General features: G+C 59.0%; 2 protein-coding genes across 2 annotated transcripts; both read left to right on the top strand.

Annotated features, from left to right (window-relative positions):
* The first annotated feature begins 300 nt into the window (after positions 1-300).
* Positions 301-14582, top strand: CERS1 (ceramide synthase 1). The gene is made up of 7 exons (XM_074928014.1): positions 301-623; positions 9249-9408; positions 9974-10154; positions 10327-10488; positions 11413-11560; positions 12162-12310; positions 12815-14582. The coding sequence occupies exons 1-7, from the start codon at positions 402-404 to the stop codon at positions 12855-12857; spliced, it is 1065 nt and encodes a 354-aa protein (XP_074784115.1). The 5' UTR covers positions 301-401; the 3' UTR covers positions 12858-14582.
* Positions 14583-14724: 142 nt separating this feature from the next.
* Positions 14725-19042, top strand: GDF1 (growth differentiation factor 1). The gene is made up of 2 exons (XM_074928013.1): positions 14725-15249; positions 16292-19042. Exons 1-2 carry the CDS (start codon positions 14973-14975, stop codon positions 17125-17127), a joined length of 1113 nt encoding a protein of 370 aa, XP_074784114.1. The 5' UTR covers positions 14725-14972; the 3' UTR covers positions 17128-19042.
* Positions 19043-19055: the final 13 nt, after the last annotated feature.

Here is a 19055-nt window from a genome sequence, read left to right as displayed (position 1 = left end):
CCATTGTCACGGCTCATCGGCCGAGAGAGCAGTCGCATTGTTGATTATTTTTTAATTTATTTTTTTGTGTGTGTAACAAACTGTGCTGTAACTTCATTCCGCGACTCTCCGTGCTGATTAACGGGCGTCTAATGAGCCGCTGCTCCCCTCCGCCCTGATTAACAACCGCCTAATGAGTCGCCTTTCCCCTCCGGAGGAGGAGTGGGGGGGAGGCGAGAGGCTTCTTCCACCCGGGCGCTCGGCGGGGGCCGGCAGAGCCCGAAGGGGCCGGGCCGGGGGGGCGGCTCTTAGCGCCCGGTAACGGCGGGGAGGGGAGTCCCCGTCCCGCCCCGCGCGGAGCCTGCGCGGAGCCGGCGGGGCCATGGGCGGGCGGCGGCGGCGGTAGCGGCGGCGGGAGCGCCATGCCGCCCCCCGAGCCCATGCCCGGCTACGGGCAGCTCCTGCGGCGGGGCTACGGCAGCTTGGCCGAGGCCGTGCGGGGCTGCGGGGACTGCGGCTGGGAGCTGTCGCGCCGGACCTGGGCCGAGAACGCGCACCTGGGCTGGGGCGAGGTGCTGCTCTGCGGGCTCGGAGCCCTGGGCTGGACCGCGCTGCGCCGCGCCGCCGTCCGCGGCATCTTTCGGGTCAGTCCCCGCTGCCGGGGGGGGCGGGAGGGGCGCCGGGGACCGCCGGGGGGGCGGGATGGGGGAGCCCGATGCACCGGGCGGGGGCTCCTCTCCTCCACCCGGGGGCCGGTTGCACCGGGGGGGCTCCTCTCCTCCACTCCGGGGTCGGTTGCAGCGGGGGGGGCTCCTCTCCTCCACCCCGGGGCCGGTTGCACCGGGGGGGGGCTCCTCTCCTCCACCCCGGGGCCGGTTGCACCGGGGGGGGGCTCCTCTCCTCCACCCCGGGGCCGGTTGCACCGGGGGGGGGCTCCTCTCCTCCACCCCGGGGCCGGTTGCACCGGGGGGGGGCTCCTCTCCTCCACCCCGGGGCCGGTTGCACCGGGGGGGGGCTCCTCTCCTCCACCCCGGGGCCGGTTGCACCGGGGGGGGGCTCCTCTCCTCCACCCCGGGGCCGGTTGCACCGGGGGGGGGCTCCTCTCCTCCACCCCGGGGCCGGTTGCACCGGGGGGGGGCTCCTCTCCTCCACCCCGGGGCCGGTTGCACCGGGGGGGGGCTCCTCTCCTCCACCCCGGGGCCGGTTGCACCGGGGGGGGGCTCCTCTCCTCCACCCCGGGGCCGGTTGCACCGGGGGGGGGCTCCTCTCCTCCACCCCGGGGCCGGTTGCACCGGGGGGGGGCTCCTCTCCTCCACCCCGGGGCCGGTTGCACCGGGGGGGGGCTCCTCTCCTCCACCCCGGGGCCGGTTGCACCGGGGGGGGCTCCTCTCCTCTACCCGGGGGTCCGGGTAGCTCGTTGCGTTGGCAAAGCACGTTCTCCTTCCTCCGAGGCTGCATGCCGGGGGGGGACGGGACACACGATGTTGCATGAGGGATCCCCCCCCCCTTCCCCCGGGGCTGCATCCTGGAGGACCGAGCATCCCGCTGCACTGGGAGAGCTCCCCCCACCCCCCCGCCATGTTCCCTTAGCTGCATCCCGGCAGGGTTGAGTTGTTGTGGTTTTTTTCTCGCCGGGGGGGAAGGAGAGGACCACATTTCTGCGTGTCATCCGTGGGTTTGCATGAAAAATGTCCTTCCCCGCTTTCCCTCGCCGGTGCGGCGGCGATGGCGGGGGGGGGGGCGGGCTGCTGTACCGCAGTGCCGCGCTGACCTTCGGAGCGGGGCCGCGGGGATGTGAGCGTCCGGGCCCCGCAGCCTCCCGAGGGCTTTGCAGGCCCTTGTCCCCTCCCTGCTGGTACAGGGAGCAGGACGTCCCTGGGAGCGAAGCCCAGCTCTGTTTGATTTCTCGGACCGCGGGGAGCTCTCCCCTCGCCCTCCGATGGCTCAGGCCTGCCTGGCGGTTTCTTCCCGGCTGCTGGGCGCTTCGCTCCGCGCTTCCCCTGCCCTTGGGAGGACCCGAAAGGCAGAAGCTACGGAGATGCGGCGTGTTGGCTCAGGGGACGTGGACGCGACCCTTTTCTCCTCCCCCTGAGCGTGGTGGCACGAGGCCTTGAGTAGCTACAAGAGCGTGTGTGGTTCTTTGCAGCTACGTGGTTCAGGCCTCGCTCCTGCTTCCTTCAGAGGCTGCTGCACAGGTTGAAGACAGCTGCCTGCATCCCATAATGAGGCCAACGGGAGTTACTGCTGGCCCCGCTCTGCTGAAAGAGTGGCTCTCCCTTTGCTGTTCAGAGCTGTCTTTGCTTATCCGGTAGCGCCAGGTAGATTTTGACCTTGTGGAAGGTTCCAGTCTAAGTCCTCTGGAGTCATTTGACGCTGCCGAAGCGGCGTGTAGGTGAGGTACCGTGCTGGCTTTTTACGTAGGGCTGAATTTCCTCGTGTTACCTGCACCCCTGCCTGCCCGTGGCTACTGATGGGCAGCGTGCGGCACCTGAGAGCACCAGGACTGGCCTGAAGGAGGCTGGAGGTCACCCTGTTGTAAAAAAATTGGAGGTAATTTCCCCTGTGCTCCAGGTTCTCCTTGCGTGACGCTCACCTTTACAGAGCGAGCGGTGATCAGAGCGTGGAAAAAGCTCTTCCGTGCTGCGGAGGCTGCTCAGTGCCCTCAGAGGCCACTCAGCAGCTTGTGCGAGTGCCGAGGGATCGTTCCCTCGGAGAAATGGGTCACGCTTGTAATTGCAGAAGAGTGAGGGAGGGTTGATCGGAGCCAGTTCTTGTGGCTACATCTACGTGTGTCAGTGAAGAGACGCTGAGCGGAACTGCGATAGCGTCAGTTCTCTCCCAGTGAAGAAGTGGAAGGGTAGCAGCAGGGAGAGACAACTCTCCATATATATATATATATTTATTTTTTTTAAAATATCTGAAGCTTTTCTCTGTTTATTCTGCTGGAATTGCCATGGGAAAAGATGGAGGTTGTGGCTTTCCTCTAAAACCTCTGGCACTATGTAGGAAATCAGTTGGTATTGCATGATCCCTATGCGGGCGGTGCTGGAGTGGTGTCGTTCAGGAGGAAATTCAGGGAGGAAAAAAAAAAAAAAAAAAAAAGACCTGTTCAACCCTGGGAGGAAACTTCTCCCCTGCACAGGACTTTGCTTCCCAGTGCAGGCTCAAAGGGCATCCTTCCTCACTTTGACTCCCTTCATGTTCCCTGCAAGGACTCAAACACAGTTATAAAAATGAATCCACTCAAGTGTCCGGAGAACGCTATCTTCCTGCCAGTTATTTATAAATAATAAATCTTGCCGCTTGGATTGTGATTCTGTGCATCTGAAGAGGAAATGGCTCTTACCACAAGGCCTTGAAGCTTGGAGTATAAAGTGCACCTTACGTAGCTCTGGCCGTGACCGCTCCTCTGAGAAACGAGTGTGTTTAAGCCAGATACCTCTTCCTGCGCTGTCTGCGTGGCCCCGTTTTTAGCAGTGGGATCGAGGGGAGGAGGAAGGCTCCTTGCTGTCTTCTAGGGCCACAGCAGCATTTTTCCTGTGACATCTTTGTCACAAAAGGTTCCCCGGGAGGTCTGAAGAAGGGGTGAGGGTTGTGCCTGGGATGGGAGGGCTGTGGTTGGCATTGGGAAGTGTGGACTCTCACCTCTTACAACGGCTCGGTCGGTGCCTGTGCGTTAGGTGTGGTTTGTCCCGTCATCCTCTGAGCAAAGATAATTTTTGATCTGCTGCCTCTTCACAGAATCCTCACTTGGTGCAAACACAAGAAGGAGTTGTTCTGGTGGAGGAAAGACCCCAGTTAGGGGAGCAAATGTGGATTACTGGGTAGGGAAAGACCCCCAGTCAGCTCTACTGGGGGCACAGGCATCCCCAGGGGGCCTGAGGGATGTGTCCTTCCTCCCTGGGGTCTGACCCGGGAGTCTCTGCTCTTCTGGACTTCTGCGTGCACCAACTTGAACGACACTCAGGGCATGTCTGATTGTACGAGCTCGCTGGAGCTGCAGACCAGCTCCAGAAATGAAGACCAAACCTGTTCTAGGTGAGCATTCCCATCCCTGGAAGCCTCCTCGGTTTGTGCGCCCCCTCCTCCCGCCGCGGTTAGTGCCTGAGCTCCCTCAGTCTCCGAAAGCCACCGTCCTTGGTGTGTCCCCCGTGCGGAGAGCGGCTGCAGCCAAGCTCTCAGGAATTTGATTAAAAAGCAGCAACCTGAGCATCTCTGCGTTAGTTAAACATCCTGGAGGTCAGCTGAGCCCAGCAGTGCCGAGGCCAAGCGCCGCTGGAATAGGACCAGGCTGCTCCTCCTGGGAAAGGCTTTGGTGAAGCGCCTGGAGCTCAGCGAGCTGTGCTGGCAGACTCCTCTCCTCAGCAGGTCTTGAGCAGTGCAGTGAGCTCGAATGGACAAAACTAAGAGCACACCTAGATCCACACTCAAAGATGATCCGGAATAGCTGTGACAAGCCTAGGTAGACGCTTCCAGCCCTCAACAACCCTGAGCTCTCTTTGCTGCTGGGAGTTAAAAGTCCCTGAAGTCAGCTAAGTGTAAGTCCGTAAGCGAGCAAAATCCATTCTGGGTAAAAGCTGCCTCTGAATCTGGTGATGTTCATCAGGTATCACTTCCATCCTTACCAGCTGTCTGTTTTTAATCTGCAGTGGGTAAATGTTTTCCATTTTTTGGCCCAGACACTAGTCAGCTTGCTATCTTAGTAGTGTCAAAATTTGTAGGACATTGCGGTGTCCTCCGCAAGGAAAAGTGGTGTGTAAATAGAAAAATGTGCTCGGGAAAGCAAGGTTCCTACAGTATCGCCCCAGGAAGGATGTGGAAGCTGGAAAGCAAGGGTCCCTGTTATCCCTTTCAGTGATTTACACAACTTTTCTCCACCCTACAGTATCATCAAGGCTTTGTTTTTTCCAAGCCCCAGCACTGAGCGTGTGACTTGAAGAGGGGAGAATTATCACTGTCCTGAAAACCTCCCCCCGAGCACAATCTCTGCTGGGAGCTGAGGACACCGACCGAGCCCCGGGGTGGGAGAAGGCTCTGCCACGCCGTTTCCTCGGCTCATCCCGCTGGGCTCTGCCCGCTCGTTGAGGCCCAAACCCTGGAAACTCAAGGAGAGAAAACCACAACAATGGGTCTTTTCTTCACCCCGGGGACTGAAGCTGCGCTGCCGCGTCTCGGCGCGGGGGCTGCTCTCCCCGTGCCGCTGTGTCAGCAGTCAGGCATGAGGAGGTTATTCAGCCCCCGCAGCACCCTGTGGGCAGCTGTGTCTTGTCTTCAAAGAGTGTCTTCTATTGCTTTTCTCTCTTAGGGGCAAATTTTTACTGTTTGCAAGAGGAATCGAGGAAGAAATAATGTCTGTTGGTTTGTTGTGATTGTCATAGTGCCTTTTTCTTACATGTTTATCTGGAAAGTGTTGTCCAGAGCCTAACCCAGCTTCCCAGTGTCTTAGCTGCTGGGTAGGAAGGGAAACTGAGGCACTGAGCGTCTTGGGGCCTGGTGTAGGCTGCAGCTCTTCATGCTGTGCTTAGTTCATCCCCCTTTCCTGGTGGGGTGACAGCCACTGCCCTTGGGTCAACAGGCTCCACGAGACTAATTTTTTCAGGTTTAGACAAGAGTGATGTTTTCCTGCGTCTCTGCTGCAGGCTCTGTGTCCCATCCCTGATGTGGCAGGGGGGTGGCAGCCGGTCCAGGAGCAGCATCTGGGCTGGATGCAGAGGGGACATTGTCCTTTGGGGTGGAAGGGCCCTGTCCCAGCTCCGAGCAGACACACACGGAGCTGTGCCACCGCGGAAGGGGCAGTAGCTGTCGGTCGTGGCCAGGTTTTGAATTGGAGCTCTGCTTGCTCATCATTATCATCTGCATTGAGTAAAAAAAACTGATGTAAAGCTGCCAGTTCCCTGGGCTGAGGATGCTTGGTGCCAGCCATTCCTTTGTGTTCCTCTGGGGAACAAGTTGTGCCCAGAAGCCAGACGCAGCGCGGCTGGGATTTGGCCCGGGCCCTCGTCTCTGGGCTGGGGAGGTGGCAGAGGCGCTGGGGGGGGTCTGGGGGGTACAATTCCTGTGTTAACAAGCCTCAATTCATAGCCCATCGCTGCAAGCCTGCCAGCGTGCTGGAAGGACTCATGTCCTGCTGGTTGTAGATTTAAGGGGACTGGCTGCTTCCCTTTAGTGCCGGAGGCTGTAAAAAGGGAGAGAGCATGTGTTTGCTTTTTGCTACGAGTATTTTTTTGACACTTCAGCAGAGCTGTGGGCAGCGACAGTTTCCATTCGGTTTCTCTTTCCAGCTCCAAACTGCTCTGGCAGCGGGCTCTCACCCACGGCTTTGCTCCCTCCCTCCCCCGGCCCCCCAGGTTGTGCAGGGCGGTGCTGTGGGGGAACAGTCACATCCCTCAGAGCCGTTAATTTTACAAGTGAATCATAAGATGCCTGTGAAGGTTTGCGTGGGGGTAACGAGGAGGAGGAGGGAGGAAGAGCCGGTTGCCCTTTAAGCGAAGCCCCATTACATCACTTGCCAAGAGCCTTGGGCTCTTTCAGCCGGAGCCAGATCCGCTGTTCCCGCCGCAGCACCCGTCACCCTTAGCAACAGGCATCTCTGCACCGTTGCCGTGGGAACGGCAGCCGGGTAATGGGAGGACATCCCCCTCCTTGTGCATCTCCCACCCCCAAGGAGAGGGCAGAGACGTCTCCTGCGTGCTGGGGGCTGGTCTGTGCATCTCCTGGGCTTGTGCTTCCCCGGGCAAGCGTCCAGGTTTTGGTGGGGTCATCCCAGGGACGTTAATTTGTCCCCTCAGCCCCCCGTGTGATGCTGATTCTCTTCCGATCCGTCCCTGTTCCTACTCCAGAGCCAGCTCCCATTTCTGTAGGGCTCCGGGTACAGCCTGAGGTGCCCCGTGGCTACTTAAGGGACGAGGAGGGCTCCCTCCAGGTCTTGTCATTAACCACGTGCACGGTGAGGGCTGAAACCTCTCCGAGCGCTGGCCACCACCAGCTGGGGTGGGGGTAGCCCTTCCCTGGGTCTTGTTTTCTCTCCAGACTGGGAGCTGCTGCCCTGACTGCAGTGGGCTCTTCATGAGGCTCGTGGTGGCGATTTGCTGCCGTCCCTGCCGAGGCTCCCAGCGCCCGTAAGACCGGCTTTGTCTCAGTAGGACGAGCCTGCCCTGTGGGTGATAGGCCTTGTCATCAGCTCTGCCTACCCGGGGGAGAAACGTGCTGTTCTTCCCCCTTTGCAGGTAGGGAACTGAGCCTCGGAAAAGCAGCGAAATGACTCGGCTGGCGATCAGCAGCAAGGCTGCAGCAGGGATTTGAGGCTGAGCTCAGCATCCTAAATTCGGGCCTGGGTGAGGAGGGCAGGGGGCTCTGCAGCTCGGTGTCGTGGTAGCGTGGTGAGCTGAACCCATATCGGAGCTGCTTCTATGCTCCACTCTATGGAGACACAAATAATTCATGCTTTCTGGGCCCAGGACTTTCTGTCTCTGCATTATTTATTCACCCTTGAAGCTTCCTCCTCTTTTTCCTACCGTGGCTCCTGTTGGAAGGAGCCTTGGCAGCAGCGTGTTCCCGGTCGCAGTGAGGACAGCCGTGCTCTGAATGCGAGATGTGGGGGGGGGGACAGAGCCCTGCCTCGAGCTGGAGGGGATAGGGACAGCTTGGCAGAGCTCTGTGGGGCCCGTGCTTCCAGGTCTGACCAGTGCTGGGAAATTCAGAGCTTAGAACAAAGCACTGTTAGGCTGGGACAATGCTTGGAGTGGAGTCCTTTGAAAAATCTGATGCAGAGAGGGGCTAAAAGCCAGAGCAGCCACTGCCTGGAGACAGCTGGGGCCTTAATATAGCCTTTGAGCATCGAGGAGCCGAGCGCCGGCTGCAGAAAGCGCTGACCCGGGGTGGGGTACGGTTACTTTGCAGGCATTTTGTTTTCATCTCGAGCTTATCTGGTCTCCCCCTGGGGTGCTCTCAGCCGGGGGGGGGGGGCCTTTGGGCGTTATCTGTGTTTCGGGCAGTGATGGTTCCCTCTGGACTTTAAGCAACACTCCCCCGCGTTGACTGGCTCCCCCGCGGCCCCAGCCGGGGGCTGCAGAGGTTGGCCGGGCTGATACGGCTCCGTCACTCTTGTGATGAGAAGCAGAAGCCCTGCCTGGTGTTGCTCAGCTGCCACGGAGGGAAAACATCCAAGCCCGGAGCCCCGGGCGAGCGAAGGGCCCGCTCGGTGTGCGGCACCACGCGCTCCGAGGCGCAGTCGCGTCCCCTGCTCCGTTTTACGGCCGGGGAGCTGAGGCTGGTGAGGGCTGGGGCTTTGCTTTGGCTCAGATTTCCCAGTTTTCCCTGGCCTCGGTGGCCCAGCAGTCTCGCTCTTGCAGTTCGGGAGAGCGGGGTGGTACTCGGCATCCTCGGGACCGGCGGCAAGTCAGGCTGAGAAAGTTTCGTTCTGATTAGTGCGAGAACCCGCAGAACTGCTCATCTTCCCTCACTTTGGCCATATTTGGGGAATCTTTACCTCCTATTTCTGAGTCTTGACAGGTGGGAGGGGTTCTGCAAACCACAGCTGAGGGGGGGAAAAAACCAGCAGTATTTCAGCACTGGTCAGCTAGAAAACCTGCTGGGAACATGGGTGAGGATGGGTAGGTGTGAGAGAGCAAGAGGTCCCCGTGCCCCAGGCTTTACTGACTCGTTATGTGCAAACCTGGCCCCCTCTGACGCAGGTTGCACACGCAGGGGAGGTTTGTGCTGTGCTGGCCGGGCAGCAGCAGCGGCGGCCGGGTGTTTCGGGCTCTGCAAAGCCTTTCCTTCCTCAGGTAAAAGGCTCTTTTCTGGGAGCTGGCAGTGCTGCCAGGTCCGTATGCGCAGGATAGTATCCTGACAGCTTCCTCTTCTGGGTTTCCCTGTGCAGATAGGGCTTGATTTTTATTTTATTAGTTATTGACTCTGTTCTGCAAAAGCCGGCTGTGGTCAGCCCTGCTCCTGGAGCAGTGCCCAGCCCGCGGGACGGGTGCCGTGGGCTCCTGCCTCCTCAGCCAGGCTCTGCTTTCGCCGAGCCCGAGTGGAAGGATCTCCAGCCTCGTGTTTCTCGGGCTCTCTCTAGAGCCTCTTTGACCTCCTTTTTACACGCTGTAAAGGCAGCCAGAAAAACCAAGTTCGTGGCTCTGGTTTTGCCCTGCCTGGTGTCGCACGCGCCGTGCAGCGCTCGGGTCTCTTGGGGATTTGGTGGCCTCAGCCCCGGGCTCCCCAGGGCCGGTCCCTTTGCCCCCTGTGATGATACTTCTCCCCTCTCCTTGCAGCCCTTCGGGGAATGGTGCAACCTGCAGCCGAAAGATGCTGCCAAGATGCCTGAGAGTGCCTGGAAGCTGCTTTTCTACACATTATCCTGGTCGTATGGCATCTACCTGCTCTTCTTCACCGACTACCCCTTCTTCTACGACCCACCGTCTGTCTTTTATGGTACAGTAAGAACCAGGGAGAAGTGGGGATGGGTTTGGATGTCCAGGTTCATAAAACGTCTGGGTTGAACAAGGGAATGGGAGTTGGGGTGAGCGGAAGAGAAGACTGAACCCCTCAGTTGCCTTTTCTGTGGTGCTGTGGGTACAGAAAGGGCAGGACAGGCTGTCTCCCTTCACTTTGTTACAGAGAGAGTCATCTAGTGGCTGTTGCAGACAGCGAGGGCTGGGATGTGTCAGCTACGGGGGGAATGGGATTGAGTCCTTAAAGCAGGAGAGAAATAAATCAAGGTTTCTCCCTTAGATCTAGGAGAGGGAGCGGGCCTCGCGCCAAAGGCAGAGTTTGGGAGCCAAACTGCCTGGGTTCCCTTCCAGCCTTTGCTTCCTTCGCATCTTGATGAGCTCCGGGGAGGGAGCTGCAGCACCTGAGCACCCCGAAGCGCGGGGGCTGCCTGGGGCAGCTCTGCCTGCTGCTCGCTCCCTGCTCATCGCACTCCTGTCCCTCTGCTGCTGACAGAACCCAGCACTCGTGGCCCTGGGTTCACCTGGGTGTCTTTGTCCCACCCCAGGCTGGAAGAAGGGCATGGACGTGCCCACGGACATCGCCATCGCTTACCTGTTGCAGTGCAGCTTCTACGGACACTCCATCTACGCCACGGCCTACATGGACACGTGGCGCAAGGACTCTGTTGTCATGCTGCTTCACCACGTGGTCACACTGACCCTCATCGCCTTCTCGTACGCGTTCAGGTGAGACCCTTGGTGTGACACTGCCCCTCTGCCACCTGCCCGGGCCAGCTTTGGGCAGCTACACAGCAAAAACTGAAGATTTTCTGTGCTCACGTGCATCTTGTGGGCGTGCAGCAGGAGGACTCCACACATCTCCCCACTCCCTGCTCCTTTTTTTTTTTTTTTCCTACAGGTACCACAACGTGGGCATCCTCGTGCTCTTCCTGCACGACGTCAATGACGTGCAGCTGGAATTCACCAAGCTCAACGTCTACTTCAAGCACCGGGGGGGAGTCTATCATCGCCTCAACGACGTCATCTCCAACATTGGCTGCCTCACCTTCAGCATCAGCTGGTGAGTTTGTCTGCTCCCACGTTCCACCCGTCCTTGCCAGCTTTTGCAGTCCCCCCAGTGCCTCGGGGTGCAGCCGGCTGGGTTTGTGTGCATGGGAACAAACCCTTTCAAAAACTGTTTGGGAAGAGGTTCCCGCAGAGCCTGACCCCATGCTGGGCTTGGAATCCTTCTGTAGTCACTTCGCTGTCTGTCACCACAGAAGTGCCTGCGAAATCTCGCTTGCAGCATGATAAATGACCCCAGGGGAGGAGGAGCTGTTTCCATTTTCCCACTCGCTTGGTTTTTAGCACTAAGAATCACTTTTTGCAAGAAGGAAATGGGACGTGGGGCTGTCTCAGATCCCAGCCTTGCTGTTCCTCTTGGGGCAAAGCAGGAGAAAAAAAACCAAAATGAAGGATAGAGATGGGGAACCTGCAGGCTGTCACTTCTCATTTGTCCCTTTGTGTCCTTCCTCCCTCTCTGCTGAACAGCAGGGGTGGCAACAAGAGCCCTCGCTTTGAGGAGAGTGGCGAAGGGTTTTGGTGATAAACTGGGGATGCAGAGGACTCAGAAAACCTTCCAGCCATATTTCCCTCCTGTCCCCCATCCCGTTGAGAGAAGCAGCAGTGTAGACCCACCTCTCTGCCCTGCCTCTGATGCCAAGCCTCGTCTGCCCTCAGAAGCTGTATGCTGCCCTCAGAAGCTGTATGCTGCCCTCAGGAGCTGTATGCTGCCCTCAGAAGCTGTATGCTGCCCTGCACAGCTGCCCTTGTGCAGGGTCTGTGTGAAGTCCAGCCCCCGGCCAGCTGCGCAGGGCCTGCGGGGTGCAGGGGAGCTGCCGAGGGCTGCCCCGAGGCCGTGCTGGGGGAAGCTGTGCTGGGTCTCACGCCTCTCCCGCGATCCCCCTGGGCCGTTAAACCCACCCTGCTCCCTCTGCCCTGGCAGGTTCTGGTTCCGTCTCTACTGGTTCCCCCTCAAGGTGCTCTACGCCACTTGCTACTCCAGCCTCCAGTCGGTCCCTAATATCCCCTTCTACTTCTTCTTCAATGCTCTGCTCCTTGTCCTCACTCTGATGAACATCTACTGGTTTCTGGTGAGTAGGGGGAGCTCAGCAACCCCTACACTAGCTTCTCCCTCCTCTGCTCTCCTGCACAGCGCCTGCTGCCTGCCTGGCCCGGGGGCAGCTGGGGGGCTGCAGGGATGGAGCTGGCTTCAGACAACCTGGGGGATGGCTCGGAGGGGAGGAGGGACCCCAGGTCACTTCCCGAGGGGCTCCTCTGTGCTGGAATCTGGACAATCTGGCACCCCGGGGATCCACGGGGAGGGAGCGGTATCAGCAGTTGGGGCAGGCTGGAACTTGATCTGGCTGTAGATGCTCTGGCATCCCCTGAAGCTTTGGGGAAGGGGTGAAAAGGGTGGACTTGGAGGGCTGATGTCAGCCAGAGCAGGGCAGCAGCCGAGTTCCTCATCCTGTGGGGGTGAAATCAGTTCAGGGTAGTCACAGCGCTGCTGCCTCCCGCTGCTGTGGGTCATCAGCTGCATCCCGGGGCTTTGGCCATCCCGAGGGGTCTGCTCTGACTCCTCGGGGCTGAGGACAGTGGAGAAAGGTCCCGCTTAGCAAAAGGGAGTGAGCAGGTTGGGTGGAACAGCTCTGAACCTTGGTGTCTGTGGCTGACGGTGCCTCTCCCCCACAGTACATCGTCCTGTTTGTGGCCAAGGTGCTGATGGGGCAGGTGCAAGAGGTGAATGATGTGCGTGAGTACGACGTGGAGGACAGCAAGAAAACCACAACGGCCAAGAAGAAAGAGGCTGGACTCCTGCTGCCCAGTGCTCTGAAAGAAGGGTATGTGTGCAGGGGGGGCGTGACACACAGGGGCAGCATCTGTGGGCTCGGGGAAGGGGTGCTGGCAGACCCCCCCAGGGCCCTGGAGCCACTCTCAAAGGGTTTGCCACGGGGCTGGAAGAGCAGGATGGCTTGACAGAGAGTGTAAAACACTGCTACAGGGAGCAGGGAGGACTCTGTGTCTCTGTGCCTCGGCACTGGGGTGTGTCCATCCGTCTTTCTGTCCCATGAATCCTCGCCCACCCCTGCCCCTGCTCACCGTGTGGGGCTGGCTCTTTGCTCGAGGCTGTTCTCTCCGAGCAGCATCTGCACTTCGTGGGGTGAGCACAGAAGCTGGCGAGACGCTGGATCCCACAGAGCGGGTCTGGCTGAGGGGGGACAAATTGTCTGTGTGAGCCTGTCAAGACAGATCTGACCTCGGTAGCGATTTGTAAAAGGGAGGGAGGGAAGGAGGGAGAGTCTGTGTGGAGGCCGAGGCTCACTGCCTGCTCTGCTCTTTCACAGGATGCACCTGAAGAATGGACTTGTGAAAGACAAGCGGTTGTAAGGGCAGTGCGGCTGCTGCAGCCTGGGCAGCCTGGCTGGATCTGGGGACTGACCCAGGACCCTGCACTCAAACCCAGCGAATGAAAGGCACAAGGAGAAGAACTTCATCCCCGATCCCCCTTCGTCCCCTGCCCGGAGCCGGGGAAGAGATGCCACTGACAGGATCAGGCCCCTCCTGGGGCTTTGCCTGTGACCAGGCTTCGCCTGATGCTGATGTGCTTTCCGTGGCCAGTCTGTGCTGGTTCAGTTGAGAGGCTGGTGGCTTTGCTGGTCCAGGTAGGATTTGGAGCTGGCTTTAGGTCCCCTGGTGTTTCTTCTGTCACTTCATGCCCCGGCTATTCGCAGCCCCTCTGTGATTTTCCCTCTTTACTGTTGGACACCCCCCCCCCCCCTGCCCCTTCCTCAGCAGCCCTTGAGGACTTCTCTGACCCAGCATCAAACTGGGGAGCACAACGGCCTCTCCACTGGCACCACCGTCCCAGAGGAGGGGAGCCCAAAGCCAGCTCTTCTTTAGCAGCCGAGCAGGGACTAGAGAGGCAATGATGCACCTCTGAGCCTTCCTCCTCAGGGGGGGTCACTGACACAGAGCTGCCCGCGTAGAGCTGGGGCCACAGCACCGTTCCCACGAGCAGGTCTGCCTGGAAACCCAGCCCTGGAGCATTAGTCCAGCCTCCTGTCCTGACGGATGAAGGCCGGGAGATTTAATCTGCTTAAAAAGCCTGTGTGAGTCCGATAGTTGCTTAAAAAGCCAGTCCCAGTCCCTCCGAGTCCCCTGCTGAGGGATCTCTAGACTCTCACCCTGCAATGGCTGTTTGCTCGAGTAAAGAACAAATAGTTTCTGCTCCCCGTGTTGGTTTTCCAGGCAGGACCGGTGCTGGGCCGAGCTGTGTCTCTGTTCCGGGGAGCCCTGTGGGTGTTACAGCCCCTCAGACCAAGACTGTCCCGTTGTCACTCTCTGCTCACGGGGCAACTGAGCTTCCTCCCAGCTGCGGACATCAGGCAGTGCAGGGGGGATTCAGGGCATTAACTCCAGGCATCAGAGGGTGGTTAATTCTTTGGGTTCGTTTGTTGGTTGGTTTTTTTTTTTTTTTTTTCTTGTTTGGTTTGTTGTATTGATTCAACTCCAGGCTCATTGTTTGAGCCACAGGGAAAGTTCCTCAGTAAACAGAAAGCAAAATGTGACTCGGGCTGACAGAAACAGTCCCAAGCTGTGGCAGGATCCATCGTCTTCTTGCTCGTCATGGTCCAGCAGGATTTCAGGGGGGTTCCTTGGCTTTCAAGTGGGATTTGCAGGAAGGAGGGAATGAAGGGGACCGATAACCCAGGCCTCTCTCTGCTTGGTCACAGCAGAGTTGGGGCAGTGACGGTGCTGAGTTGGGGTAACGGTGGTCCCTAGTCAGCACGTGTGTGGCTAAACTGAATTTTATAGTATTGACCTGTCTATTCTGCAAGATTGAACCGGGTAACTTGTTGGCCAGCATTGTGTGTGTGTAACATCGGGCGTGCTGAGCGGGGAGGCCACGGGGCTCCCTCTGCCTGGCTGGGGCAGGGGCCCTGCGCACGGGGTGGGTGCTGGTGGATTTCTGTGCTGGTCCTGGGGCTGTGTGGAGAGTTTGATGATTTGGTGTGCTGGAAGTTGATGGCTTTGAGAGAGAAGTGTTGGATGCTGTGATCGGGAGGGGAAAAAAAAAAAAAAGCTGATTTGAGAGGAAGGAGCAAGAAGAGACCCAGATCTGTGTCTGCCCCTGGATCCGGTGGGCTGTCTGCAGCGGGTGGCAGCAGCTCTCGACCTGCCAGCAGCTTTGTGCGGGGACGAGCAGCCTCTTCCCCACCACCAAGGACTTCGTGGTTGGACCTCGATGCCGTGGAGACGTGGGAGTAGGAGCTCCGAGGGAGGAGGAGGGCAGCCGCTCTCCTGCCACGCAGCCTCAAAGGGTTAACAGGTCCCGAGGAGCCTGGAGGGACCGTTCACACCCTCTGCCCAATCCTGGGAATCCCTCTGTGCTAATTGAGCACTAACCAGATCAAAGGCTCCAATCAGGCAATCAACACCCCCCTGGCCCCTGTCTTCAGGTCCCGGCCCAGGCTGCCCTTTGTCTGGGACCAGAGCAGAGCAATGTGGCTTCTCCTCAGCTTTAAAGCCAGCCTGGCCTGGGCTCTCCTGAGCCTGGTTCTGGGGATGGAGTTGAGTTTGCAGGAAAGTTTACTGTTAAAATCCTTGGGTTTGAGTGCCAAGCCCAGCCCGAAAACCCCCGTTCCTGTGCCGTCTGTGCTCTGGCGGATCTTCCAGAAGAGAAAGACGCTGCCCTCTCCAAACAAAGACCTGGCGGATGCCTGTAGGGTGGAGGAATTTAATGTCCCTGGGAACATCATCCGTGTCTTCGCTGACCAAGGTACAGAAAGGCCCTGCTCTGGGTCCTGTCTTTTGGAAGCCGCTCTGATCTCTGGCCTGTGGGAGACTTTGCTCCGGTCCTTCCTTTTCTGTCTGTTGGGCGTAGGTGGGAGAGGCTGGGGGAGGACGGGCAGTGCCCAGAATCAGCCTCCAGGAGAAATCTCAGCTCTGACAGCTCTGGTCCCTCTGGGTGTTGTAGACAATTATTTACAGTTTAGGAATGATGAGTCAGTAGACGAGGCAGCGGGTGAGGGTGTGGAGGGTGTAAGGCTCTGTCCCGCCCGGGCACCTAATGTGCCCCAGTTTGGTCCCAGGTGACCAGCTGGACCCGCTGGGCTCATGGTGGTGGCTCCTGGCCTGGGGTGACGTGGCTCCTCCGCGCGCTGGGGCTGTGGGTGCAGCGAGTGGGACCAGCACGGGGATGGGACCCTCGGCCCTTTGACTCTGTGTGTGTCCCCTCCTCTCCTCCCTTTTTGCCCTCGTGCCTCTGCGTGACCACGCGGCACATCTGCCTGCTTCAGCCCGTGGCCTCTGAGCTGATCTCGGTGACTCGGGAAGGGTTTGGTCGGTGTCTGGAGGCGCCGTGGAGCTTCCCTTGGGTTTCTGCGTTTCAGCTGGAAACCCAGGGCTGGCTGAGACAGGCAGCTGACCAGTTCCTAAAGTCTGTGGCCATTTGCCTTCCTTTCCCCTCCATCCCAAACAGCAACCCCCGTGTCCTGGGGGGAGATATTTACAGCTGGGGAAAAATAACCCACCAAGATGTTAAGCAGCATCTAGAGGTGGTGCTGGAAGGGCTGGAGCGTCTCAGTGCCGCAGGCTGGAGCCCGGGGTTGTGTTTGTGGCTCCAGACCCGCCTGGAGGCCGCGCCGTCGGGCTGCTGGCCCTTCTGCAGCCGGGCCACCTTCACCCAACGACTGCGGGCGCCTCTGCCAGCCCCATCTTCCTCTTCAGCCAGGAGCTTCAACTGGAGCCCTGGGAGGCTGAATCCCGCCCGGCGCAACAGGGTTCAACCACCACCACCTCTATTTCTCCTTCTTTGTCAGGCCACTTCATTCATAACGGGCAGCCCCAGAGGTTGCTGTGTCTGCAGAAGCGTCTGTACTTCAACCTCTCGGTGCTGGAGGAGGGGGAGCGCTTGACGATGGCTCAACTGGAGATCAAATTCAGCCACAACTCCTACCACACCTCCAGGCAGGGGCAGGTTTTTGAGCTGAGGCTCTACCAAACCTCCCAGCTGTCTCTCCGGGGGGTGCCCTCCCAGCAGCACAGCCGAAAGCTGCTGGTGGAACAGTCCTTCGCCCGGCTGCACAAGTCTCTTCTCTTCAACCTGAGCAGGGTGGCGAAGGACTGGAGAACGTCCAGCAGGAACCTGGGCTTGGTGCTGGAGATCTCGGTGAGCGGCAGCCATGGGGCCTCCGCCCCGGCCTGCGGGGGGCTGCAGAGCCTCTGCACCAGCATCGACTCCTTCCTGGACACCTCCCTCCTGGTGGTGACCCTCAGCCAGCAGCAGTGCAAAGCTGCCAGGAGGAGGAGAAGCGCTCATTCCCTCCCCATCACCACGAGCAACCTCTGCAAGCCCAGGCGGCTTTACATCAGCTTCAGCGACGTTGGTTGGGAGAACTGGATCATCGCCCCCCAGGGCTACATGGCGAATTACTGCCTGGGCGAGTGCCCCTTTCCCCTGACGGCGGAGCTCAACAGCACCAACCACGCCATCCTCCAGACCATGGTGCACTCGCTGGACCCCCAGGGCACCCCCCAGCCCTGCTGCGTCCCCGTCAGGCTCTCGCCCATCTCCATCCTCTACTACGATAACAACGACAACGTGGTGCTGAGGCACTACGAGGACATGGTGGTGGATGAGTGCGGCTGCCGGTAGCGGAGCGGCGGGGAGTGGGGGGCAGCGGGTGCCGGGGGGCTCCTGGCTGAGGCGGTGGATGGTTGATGGAATAAATCCGAGTGTGTTAAATCCCCTCTGTGCTGGTGTTCAGGGAGTCTCCCCTGGGGTGGGGCCACGGAGGTCTGGCACGAAGGGAGCGGTGCTGGCGTTGGGATTGAGGCGCAGCTCAGCCCTGCGAGCAGCCGTCGGCTGCCGCTGACAGACTATTATGGGATTATGATCAAGTCTGAGGCTGGCTGTCTGTTCCGTTCTGCACGGGTGATGGCAGCACCAGGTTGTGAATCCCAGACCCCTCTCGCGCTTGGCTGAGCTGCTGCTGGTGCTTTTTGGTGAAACGCTGCAGCGTTCTCAGTGTGAAAAGGAAGGAATTTTTTTTTTTTTTTCCGGTTGGTTTGTGGGTTTGTTTTTTTTATGGTGAAATGGTGCTGGTGGTGCCTGGGCACGGGGTTCGGTGGCTGTGTCGTGAGGTGACATGGTGGCTCCTGTCCCGCTGCAGGGACAGAGTGAGGGCAGGAGCTGCGGGAACTCGCCCCGGGGGTATTTTTCTGGTGCGTTGGGGAGGGGGCGGTTGGGGGGGGGATTGGCCACACGAAGCCCCTGGGAGCCACGGCCTGGGGTGGTGGGGGGGGGCAGGTTGTTGCGTGACACATTTTGGGCTAAGAAAGGGGTAAAGCAGGGCCTTGGGGCAGTGGAGTTGGTGGCGTCTTGTTCCCTCCCAGCCTGCGTCGAGTCAGTAATTAATTATTTACCTCATTTGCAAATTGGTGAGACCAGTGGGGGTGGCTGTCCCCACTCACCAGCAGCTGGAGCCAGATGGCACCTGAGCATCAGGCAGCAGCAGTCAGGCACCACGTTCACCCCGTTGTGTATTTTAAGGTTATTTTGTGTTTTTTTTAATTTTTTTTAATTTGTTTTCCTTGTTGCTGTGGTACCCAGCCCCTGGCAGGGGCGTGGCCTGTGTTTAAGGTTCACCCCGAGCCAGCAGCGCCCCAGCTCCGCACCGTCCCTCTCACACCTGCAGCTTTGCTTTTGTCTGGGGCAACGGGGGAGAAAAAAGGAATCTGAGTTAGACTTGAATTTTTTAATCTTTTTTTTTTAATTTTAACTGTGACCCTGACGCCCTTGCATAGATTTCTGTTTGGTCTGTACCGAGGTGTTGTCTCCACGAGGTCTGATGAGGTGTTACCCCGCCAAGCTGGGCCTTCTCCCTCCTGGGAACACGAACGATTTAACCACTGGGGGGGGAAAATGTCTTCCTGGCCCTGGTGAGGGTGTTTTTGTCACACCCCCCTGCTGGACCCAGGGCCTGGATTTGTGTTTTTGGGGCCCAACAGAGCACCCCTGCAGCTGAGACCCAGGGTCAGCACCTCAGTGTTTTAAGGGCTTAGAGTAGGATTTAACTAAAGCGAGCAGGAGCCGTTTCTTACAGCTCTAAAATGGGCAGGATTAAGCGAACCTTTAGGTAAGTGTTAGGTTTTGGTCCCTGTGCTGTGGCAGACTCCTTTAACTCCTGCCCCGGTTCTCCTACATGAGGGAGGGCGACTGTCCACCCTCACCCCAGGGGGAAGGAGGTGGGTGACAGCCTCAGGAGCTTGGGCTGAGCTCAGACCCAAGCTGGGGCTAAGACCAGGCCTAAAGCAGCATTTCAGGGGCAGCACTGCAGCCTGAGCCAGGCCGAGCTTTGCTGAGCTCCCACAGGTATAAGCCAGGTCCACAGTCACTGCGGCACAGGGGAAGCAGGCAGGAGGACCCAGCTCAACTCTAGGCTCAGCCTTTGTGCCTCCTGCAGCTCCCCCCACCAGGACCAGGCCCCCTTAAGCCCGAGGGGGAAGTGGAGGAAGAAGGGGAGGACATTTAACATTTTCACCATTCCTGTGCTTACCCATGTACACTATGCACACACCACA

The sequence above is a fragment of the Athene noctua genome, chromosome 27, assembly GCF_965140245.1.
Source record: "Athene noctua chromosome 27, bAthNoc1.hap1.1, whole genome shotgun sequence".
Classification (NCBI taxonomy): Eukaryota; Metazoa; Chordata; class Aves; order Strigiformes; family Strigidae; genus Athene; species Athene noctua.
The sequence above is the reverse complement of the archived record's forward strand: the minus strand, read 5'-3'. Positions and strand labels throughout refer to the sequence as shown.